General features: G+C 38.0%; 1 protein-coding gene and 2 pseudogenes across 1 annotated transcript; all 3 read right to left on the reverse strand.

Annotated features, from left to right (window-relative positions):
* Window positions 1–298: 298 nt before the first annotated feature.
* LOC148298955 (uncharacterized) lies at window positions 299–896 on the reverse strand (annotated as a pseudogene).
* Window positions 897–1,098: 202 nt separating this feature from the next.
* LOC148298956 (putative protein phosphatase 2C 2) lies at window positions 1,099–2,048 on the reverse strand. The gene is made up of 3 exons (XM_088276492.1): window positions 1,958–2,048; window positions 1,548–1,658; window positions 1,099–1,475 (listed from the first exon to the last, which is right to left on the reverse strand). The coding sequence occupies exons 1-3, from the start codon at window positions 2,046–2,048 to the stop codon at window positions 1,099–1,101; spliced, it is 579 nt and encodes a 192-aa protein (XP_088132618.1).
* A 4,373-nt stretch (window positions 2,049–6,421) lies between these two features.
* On the reverse strand, window positions 6,422–9,894 carry LOC148298957 (cytosolic carboxypeptidase 4-like; annotated as a pseudogene).
* Between the last annotated feature and the right edge of the window lie 381 nt (window positions 9,895–10,275).

Consider the following 10,275-nt stretch of genomic DNA (forward strand, 5'->3'; position numbering starts at 1 on the left):
AATCGTGTCAACAGGTCTTGAACCGACTTTGCACATAGAATACGTACTAGAGGGTAAGATTGAAAACGGATGAGGCTAATATATGAATGAGCCTAATATATTGGATTGATTTGATTTATAAGAATTGAATAAGCATTTGAATTAGGAATAGATTATATATTAAATATATATCTCTGGGATCAGGAGAAGGAGCTGAGAGCATTTGATCGAAGAGTTAGTGTTTTATATATAATGGGTTGATAAATATGGGCTGTATTGATATGATTCAACAGATCGTGTATTGATTGATCAAATATATCTTGGTCACTTGGGGAATGTGCCTTAGCTGCATTGGATGATGCCTACAATCACGCCGAACAACCCTAGGGCACTTCCGAAAATCTCTACAACCAAGATCTTCACAAAGGAGTCAGGGTTCTGCGCGTCAGCTATAGCGCACCCACTGCCCGATATTCCCACACAAACTCTACGTAAAATCATATTTACCCGCAGAATAGGTTCGAGAAACCCACAGAAATGCCTGTCCAGAACAGAGCGTACCCGCAGAACATGATCTCATCAGTATATACTCCTCGGTAATCATTAATCTTCCCTTGCAAGATTATTGCCATAATCACACCATAAATGGCCACTGCTTCACAAAAAATAACGCTGAATTAAGATTCGTTTACCTCACTAGATTTTTGGATCGAATTCGAGGTGCTTTGACAGCGGCCCCGAGAATGCTCGCTCCGGCAATAAAGATTCCCCTGCGTAAGCCAATGGATACCATGCAGCACCGACGACGGAAGCTCCTAGGGCCAAGCCGATTCCAACATAGGCCCATGAAAATGGCGAGATAGCGTAGAAGAGTGCACCCCAATCTTGGTACTCAGACATTTGCTTAAATAAATCGATACTGCAATATAGGGAACAAATCATTCAGAATACCATTTATTATTGTTGAATGCTATTACATACTACAGCTGTCTGCCATTGTCACCATTAATATTAATATTTATATTCAATAGCCTATCTATCGCATCTGTAACACCATATCTATTGCGGGCATCATACATAATATGATCAAATATGTCAGGTGTGTCGAATCCGCTGCTTTCAAAGCATGAGCTTGTTGAATTCAATTAATACGCAGCTCATGTTATCGCAGCCTAATTGCTCCTTCTTGGGGTCAGATGCTAAGAATCCATCCAGCAGATCTGTGAGCACAGCTTCGGGCCCTTTTCCTTCGTATCTCTGCTTTCGAATGATGTCCATGAGGTCTTGCCCATTGTTCTCGTATCTTTCCCACACCCCATCGCACCCGATCAATAGGAATTCGTCATCCTTGCCCAATTCAATGGTCCGGATGTCTGGCTCACCAATTACTGTTTGCTTATTGGCAGGCAGGTCCTTGTTTCGCTTGTAATGAAGATCCCCAAGGCACCTTGACAGGTTGAGATGACTGTTTATCCTTCCCTTTTCGACTTTCGCTCCTGAGTTCACGATTCTATTTAGCTAATCTATATCTTCGGGCTTGTGATCCTTTGACAGCTAAATTATTTTACCGTTGCGACTCAGAGCTGCTCGCGAGTCTCCCGCATTTGCAACCACGATGAGATTGCCCACGATTAACACCACGTTAGCGGTACAACCCACAGAATCGGCAACTTTTCCATCTGAAAAAGGTTGCATTCCATTCTGCTTTGTGTATTATCGGAGCTCAGCCTCTCCTTATTCTGTGTCCATCATCTCGTCCATTTGCATGAAGCATTATTTTAAACAGGTACCATAATCGCCGCGTGCATAATGAGGGTTCTACTTGATCTTGATGGCCATGTGGTTGGCACAGAAATGGGCACACTCGGCGCCACCGTGACCATCGAAGACCCCGAATACGAACACTTCTTTATCTAAGCGATCATAGAGAATAGCATCTTCCATATGCTTCCTCCATCCTGGATATAAAGAATAGTACCTTGCATTTCGATGGAGAAGGCGCGCAGCTTTTTATGTTGGTACTTTTCTATCTTTTTTTCCGTTTTGGGACTGTCGAGGAAGGCTCCCATTTAATATGAAGATTAGAATATTTATATGCATTTTCATATTCGAATGTAAATATCATAATCATCAATATATCCATGCAGGCCCTATATCCATTCAGGTATCTGCAAGCCTCGGTGATGTGATGACACAACATCACATACTGCAGCATCACACCACGATAGTAAATGCATCCCTCAGGTGCGACTATTATATTAAGCTGATGTCATTTCATAGAAAATTGCGTGCAGTCAATAAACTAAGCTGACATTTAATACTGGAACAGTCAGTTCTCAGCATGCAGATGACGATGCTTGATTTATAAAAGCTTTACCATCGAACCAATGAGTAGAATACCGATTATTAATTTGTTTTCATTTTCCATTTTTATTATTTGCGAATTTAGTATTTTCCTTTAAATTTGTATATTTATCTCGTATTTCTGTATAGTAATGCATAGTTGAATAAATAGTTTAAATGGATTATAATCTAATTTATAATATAATATTTATGACCATAGAATGATGTGCGTATTTGAAATGATGCAATTCAATTCCTTTAACATGACGCAGTGATTCAAACTTGAACCTGATCATCTATGCACAACCTCATTCTATCTCATATCTCCATCTATGGCTGTCTATCAAAGACTGCCATCAAAGACTGCCATCAAAGCAACTGGCTAGAAAGAGTTAGCAATATAGATACTGTGGAGTACTCGCATGAAGATCTGATTGGCTGAGTGTAGATGCACAATGCTGTATTGCATGATGATGTGGATAATGTGATGAAAACATGACACCTCTTGATTGAGACTTCGGTCTTTGATCTGAATTTACAAGCTGATCTATCCACATCCTCATGCAATCTGCATTTGCACTTGCAAATAGCAACGCCTCTGATTCCCATTTATGTGATTCTCAATACACTATATTATTCCATTTACTCTATTATTACACTATCACATCACCTATCACTTATCACACATCACACAACATCGTATGGGGACTCATTTGGGCAACACAGCAGCGCCACAAGAACTATCATTCAGAATAATCTTCATTCAATGATCGACTAACCTTCCGAGGATTTTAAGAATCTGTCAATACTTCTCAGGATATAAACTATTCGTGACATCAAATACTCTGTATTTTAACATCTAGTCAGCCAAAAGACAATGTTGAAATAAATCACTCTGTTGGCATGCTGAATAGATCGAGATTATATTGCAGACAACTTATATATATTTCCCGCTATTCGCATCATAAGATGATAATATTCATTGCATACATACATAGATGGAGAGCCAATTGACAAAAAGCTATTATTTCATAACAGCAAGGCTGACTGCACTATCTCCAACGCCTGGGACCCATCCAACCAAATAGTAAAGAGAACATCGACTTAATGACGCGGTCCCTCCGCCATTAGGATAAGCAACCGATAATGTTCGAATGTTCGTGTAGTTTAAGGCGGGACCATCTAGCACTTGCTTTGCTGAGATCTACGTGCTAACAAAGAATTAAACCTACCTTCTCAAGGTCGATAAGAGTGACCTCAACGATTAAATTGTATGGAGCCCTCAAGCATTGCAAAGAGTCGAAGCTGAATTTGCATCAAACACCAATAATGTCAACATGCAGAGCAAGGTGAGTTTAGAGTTCTAAAGCGAAAGTAGGCTATTTAAATGCTATACGTCAATTTAATCAACACTCTCCTCGCTCTCTCTCACCCAAGAGATCAAGATACTTCTGTTTCAAAAAGTAGGTGTCAATCTCTACGTTCATCCCTATGTGCAGTGTCGTGCATTACTCACCACAAGAGTGTGCCCCACCAAGGAAGGCATTCTCAGTCTGTTAGGAGAGCAATTTGCCACATAGACCAGCAAAATAGAACGGATTGAGTGCCAGTATCGATAAGTTAGGGATGAACACGAGAGATAGCTATAAACCATATTGTAAAAATTCATAGAAGTCGCCAACTAATGCAAAATGAAACTGAAGGAGAAGTTCAACTATTGTGATTGGAGTAATAAGCCTGTGATAAATGTCGAGGCAGATGCTGACATGGTTGAATCGGGAGTCATGATAGAGGCGTCAATCTTCAGCAAGAATGTCGAATAGCAATAAGGCGATAAAAAGTTATCATTTGACTAATTATTCGATCACTAATGATCATTTCATATGAGTTGCTTTATTAGCATTCGATTGGTATTCGATTCTGTTACTCTTTAATTATACAATTTGAGTTCGTAACTCGTCCATGAATTTATCGACAGTGGAGTTATGGGGGATGGTATCCGTTGTTACTAGATAGCGTATTTATTTGGTTTACGGATTGCCGTTGGGTTAATAGCACACTTTATTCTTTTCTGGGTTTTTGGCAAGTAACTTTTGGATTTTCGTCAAGTTATTGCTCAAATTGCTCTGATTATTGTGCTACTTGCGGCTTGTAGGGCCGGTTGCAGTGTCGGCTGCAGTGTCGGCTGCAGTTTCGATTATAGTCGCAGGCGTTGGAGAAGTTTTGGAAATAGTATTTGTTTATCGTTAGTGCAGACGATGAGGCATCACTTTTAGAGGCTGCTAGATGCCATATTTCTCCTTATTTTCCGTTTATTTGATTCCTCTTTTGGCTTGGATGATGGCTGAGCGCAATGAGAATATTTGATTTTATAGGCTCATATTTAAATATAGATTATAGATTATAGATTATAGATTATAGATTATAGATTATAGATTATAGATTATAGATTATAGATTATAGATTATAGATTATAGATTATATCAATCTATTCATGCCACCATTCATATACATATTATAATACATATTATATAGTAAATTCATATCATTTCTTGATGCTGATCATGAAATTTATTGGCTTCTTCACTTGATTAGTCTCTTAAGCCCATTCTTGCGACTTGCTCCTATATTCTTCATACTATGAGTCTTTGTCCCTCCCATTACCTTCTGCGACTATGACTCTGACTGTTTCAGTTTTATTTCTTTTGTTTTGGGCACTGCTTCATTCACAAACTACTCATACGATAACATAAGGAATTCTGAGTTGAGCTTAGTCATTGACTACGGGCTGCCGCCCATTTTGGTGGGGTTTGTGCTAGGAAGGTGATGCATTCTTTTCCACCAATAAGCCAAACTTTCTTCATTTATGCTGAGATTGAAGAGCCTCTTGAAGACGACCCTGAAATCATTCATTGAAATATAGCCATCTTCGTCACTATCAAAATAGCTGAATATTTCTCTGAGGTTGATGAGATTACGGGTGCTGCTTTCGAGAGTCTTTTATGAGCTATTGTATTCAGAGTAGCACAGTTTTCTTTTTTTCTGCTCTATTTACTTTTAGTTCTTGATCAGTTTCTTCAAGATCTTCAAAAAGAGTTTCTTGGTCGCAATGTCAACATCCTCGAGGCTGTGAACTTCTCGATTCTTCTCTATGTTGGCGTAGAACTTCTTATTTCTCGTGCAAAGATCGAACATGCCACAGAATTAATTGAAGGTCAGACGGCCGTCATTTCGAAATGAATATCTTCGAAATAATAAATACAGGTCCTTAATGGAAACCCCTATCCCGAAATTCTACAAGTACTCTTTCATCAAAGAAGGGATCAGCATTTGCGAGTGGATGTTCTCATTCAGGCAGGAATTTTTAGATATTTTGCGGTAATTTTTGTTGTTGTTGGGATTTATACAGATACCCGAATCTTTGTGGAAGCTATCGAAGAACAGAATGGGGTAGAAATCTGTGCATAGGGCTAGTTATATTTTATCGTGTTCGAGCTACTTTTAAAGCTCAATGATTTATCTCATTATTTTACAAAAGTAGAGAACTTGCTTTTAGATTTTTAAAGTATATTTCTCAATGCGGTCATGCACATCGATCTTGTTTGATGGAGAGTGGATTCGCTATAAATGCTTCTCTATTGATTTAAGCTGGCGATGCGAGAAATGAGAAAAGCCCTCTATTGGTCGATTGAGGCAGTCATGAAATTATGGCCTGAGAAAGGGGTCAAAATCCTGATTATTCTTCATGAATTTCTTGTCCAGTTCGATATCTTCGTAGTTGTTGTATTTCATTCGATTATGTGCAGAATTTGCTATAAATTTCTGGATGCTTTGTGAGTTCTTGGACGTTAGTAGAATTATCATCCGTTCATATGTCACATTTTATTTGGATGTCAGCTTAAAGGAATTGAGTACCATATTCCCGTCCACATTGATCTCTTAGCAATGTTTGAGAATGATGTTGTTGTCAAGCTATTTGGTGTTGGTGCTTTCATTGATAATGGTGTGCTACTTTATCCACAATTACGCCTCTGCTGAGTACTTGCGCTTGAAATCGATGTACCTTTGATGAAGCAGACATTCGAGTAGCAATATTTTTCTAACATAGTTTTTCAAATGCATAGGCAATTCTTTGTGCATAGAATTTCTTTATAAAGTCAATTTCGAAAATAAATTGTTCTCTTTGCTCAAAAACAGAAGAGATACTTCCATAAAGGTCAAACTATATGAGAATATGCTTACTTCATACTGCTGCAATTGTTGTAGCTTTTAATCAGATCTTCCAGCTGAGTTAGTCGATCAGTCTTCTGGCTGGAGTCTTGTGGTTATTATTAAAACTGTCCCCATTAATTCTATCGGTCTGAAATCTCGCTATCCATATGGGTGTTGCTGAGTTACTTCGGAAACGAATTTATGAAATCGTTAAGGTGGTACGCTGTGAGTGTGATGGTGCCGCAGAGAGTAATATATAAGTCTTTGAGGTTGAATTCGATCTCTTCGTTGAGTAGTTGGCGATAATCTTCCAGTTTGGATTCGATTTCAGCGATTTGTTTCAGAAGTTCTTTCAAGGCAGTTTAAAACATGGTAATTATATATTGCAATGCTCATGAGCATTTCGAATATTTAGATGCTATTAATATTGTCTAATTTTTTATTAAAAAATGATTTACAAATAGCTGGCTATTCTTATGCTAGTGAAGATCTCAAATCGATGCCATTACTCGTTTTTATATCGATTTGCTCTCGTAAAAACTCACTAAGAAATGCATGCCGCTTTTCTTAGTGATAATTCATATATTTCTATGCATAATATTATTGCATAAGAATGAACGCGACTAAGCCTAACCGATAAGGTATGAACCTTTGATTTTTTGGCTTTATGCTTTTTTGTTTGTTATTCAGATCTTAGGGTATTGCAGAAGAATATGATCTACTGTTCTGGACTGCCTTCGACTATAACGCCAGCGGAATTGACCTCTGAAGGTTATTTCGGGCAGTATGGCAAAGTTTAGAAAATAGTGAAAAATCCGTTCCCAAATCGCAACTATTGCTCCATTTACATCACCTTCAGCCACTAATTCGAAGCAGCAACGGCCATTCTAGTAAATATTTGCTAAAGTAGGCTTGCAACTAATTTTAGATTGACCGGAGCACTCTTTGGTGCCTCTTCGGGACCATGAAATACTGCAAGTTTTTCCTCAAGAAAATTTAGTGCAAAAATCTGCCGAATTGCCCTTATCTGCATGCAATTGACCACAAAAATTAAATTTAAATTCAGGCCTCTCCTTCCGAAGCCTTCCCTGAGCATGAATAGCTCGCCAAAAAAACCTTAATGAAATACCCATAAAGAATTGCGGCAGTCAAGAAACTGGCCAAAATTAATGGCTATTTGCCCGAGCCCATCTACGCGCTCGAAGAAGCAATGGGCAATAGCTTATCATAGGAAATTGAGGATAACCAAAGCAGGAATAAGTAATAAGAGAATGGAAATTCTTTAGGAAAAAACTGGAACAGTGACGATGAGGAAATAAAGAATACGGAAAAATAACATAAGATCTCAAAGAGAGCAGGCAGCTTGGATAGTCGCATCAAAAAATTAATACTCAAGCAGCTGGAAAAGGCCAACGGAAGCCGCCTCCTGAAGGAAATATTAAAGGAATAGCCTCATCTCAGGCAAGTCATCATCAAAGGCCTTCGAGAATGAATTTTATCTCCACAATATAAAGCCTATAAATAATTAATTTGTCCTGGATTCATGCCGAACTTTCAATTATATCTCGAAAATTTTATCTTGAAGCTTACTTCACAGTAATATTGCTTACTAAAAGGTACTGCTGTTACACATCAAATTCATTCGATTTTTAACGTCAGCTATTATAGAGGCATTTACAAAAAACATAAACCCTCAAAAAATGAGTCAAACCATAAATCTCTTCAGTTATTGTTAAAATAAATATAAGTAAATAATCATCCTTTGTTAATGTGCATATTCCGAATGCGCAAATTTACGGGCTTGAAATTGTTCTTGGATTAAATATGGACGGGTAATCCGATTGAAATATGGGCCCTTTCTTTTTCAATGAAGCCCTGCCCTTGGACATTAACATTCATCAATGACTTGATTCCTTCATTATGAGGTTATATTGTTTTAATTCCTTTCTTTTCTTCAGCCTTCTCCTCTTTCATGATTGATTTCCTCGATACTGGGTTTTTCCCAAAGTTTTTCGTGTTTGTGGTGATATAATTAATGAATTTCCGAGTATCGTTAGTTGTAAGGCTCTTCTATGTCCTCTTCGCTTTTTCTTGAACTCCTCTTGTGTTATTTTTCTTTTCGTAGTCGGTTTGATTTTGAAAAACATTGCGGCGGTGCCACTCTGCATAGCAATGAGTTTATATTAGCTAAACTATATTTTTTTGTTTGGTTTTAATGCCTGCTTGCTATTTTCTAAACCTGTCAAGTTTCGCTTGCCTTTCTGCAATTTACTTGCGCTGCTAGTTTGCATTGATAACTCTAGTGTATGGATTTTTGTTCCACACATCTAAAATTGAAATGCAAATGTTGCGGCCAAGATTCAGGAATGTTTATTGCTCATAGTAGACTATTGTTTGATTGTAGTAACCGTCTTAAATATTGTCCAGTTTCGAACTCACTCTTCCAATTGCCCGAAATTAATACAGATTCTTTTGGTTTTTCTTCTATATTAGATATGCGAGTTTATCTTCAACTTTCTGCTTTCTTTGGTCGTGATTATCCTAATGTGAGAAAGCCAAAGAGTCTTCGAAATGATCATAAATCATCTGCCCTTTTTAGTTTTTTCTGTATCTTACAAAATATATTTTATGTTTGTCTGCTTCCTCCACGAGAGAGTTGTTATATGTGTTGCAGTGGTATCCACACTCCAAGGTGTATGCATGTATCAATCCAAACTATTTATAGAAGACAACCCTTCCACAACCTTATTTGCTGATGTATTAGTTTTTATCTTTGGCCTTCATGTGCTTCCTTGAAAAAATGCATTGCTCGAACTCAAAGTTTATGCAGTTTTGGCTGAGTATTTTTGGAAACAGATGGCTTTAAACTTGCTCAATATAGTCGAATATAGCATTTCCAAATATAAAGTTTCCTTTATTGGCTGGGTGCGCATGCAAATCGAGGTACATAAAGAGTCTTTTGTCTTTTGAAAAGTGCTCGCACAGCTTCTTGACGGAGTAGCACGAGGGTTGTTTCACTGGGTCAGCATTCTTGTAGTGCCTATTCAAGTTTTGATTCAAGCTGTCCATTCTGCAATGCCCATTCGAAACACCGTCAGGATTAAGCATTGGCACTAGGATGAATACAAAATACTTCCGTAGCAAGTGAGCCCGGTAATCTTCTTTGTCCAATAAAAATTTGATGATCCCGTTCATAGTGTAGCTCGAAGGGGTTTAGATAGGATGCACTCGTGCACTCAAGAATATTATGGGTTTGTTGTCTCTAAATTTCACCAACCTTTCCTCCCCAACAATAAATGAGTCATCACTTTTTATGTTTTAATAGCCCTCTTTCCCTTCATGAGAGGATAGTACGATCATGTCTACGGTCCTCTTCTCATATGATTTGCAGAGCTCGTACCTTTTGAAAAATATTTCGGAATCGTTATGATACTTTTCGTTCAGTTCCATAACTTATCTATGGCACTCCTCGTGGCTATAAGGGTAGATGAAGGCAAACTCAACCGATTCGAACTTCGAAGAAAAGAAAAAATCGAATTTGAGGAGTAACTCGTTGTCGGAGTTCATTCCTAAGGAGATTACGGGATCTGGCAATCTCTTCCATTCTTAAAAGACTGACTCTCCAGCCTCTACCTTCAATCTCTAGCGATAGACGGGCCGATACAGGTTGTTTTTATGAATCTGAATAAGTTTTAGAATTACCAAAGCCCATAGAAAATGTAGGCGATGAATCGAAAAAGC

Source organism: Brachycentrus maculatus, unplaced genomic scaffold (assembly GCF_059751285.1).
Source record: "Brachycentrus maculatus isolate JH-2025_06_01 unplaced genomic scaffold, ASM5975128v1 h1tg001480l, whole genome shotgun sequence".
Classification (NCBI taxonomy): Eukaryota; Metazoa; Arthropoda; class Insecta; order Trichoptera; family Brachycentridae; genus Brachycentrus; species Brachycentrus maculatus.

Bases quoted from the DNA above. Each gene is read 5' to 3' on its own strand.
- LOC148298956 (XM_088276492.1), bottom strand. From the start codon at position 2,048: ATGGGAGCCTTCCTCGACAGTCCCAAAACGGAAAAAAAGATAGAAAAG. The intron at 1,659-1,957 runs GTACTATTCTTT...AACCTTTTTCAG, and splicing joins CTTCTCCATCGAAATGCAAG to ATGGAAAAGTTGCCGATTCT. The intron at 1,476-1,547 runs GTAAAATAATTT...TCGTGAACTCAG, and splicing joins AGCAGCTCTGAGTCGCAACG to GAGCGAAAGTCGAAAAGGGA.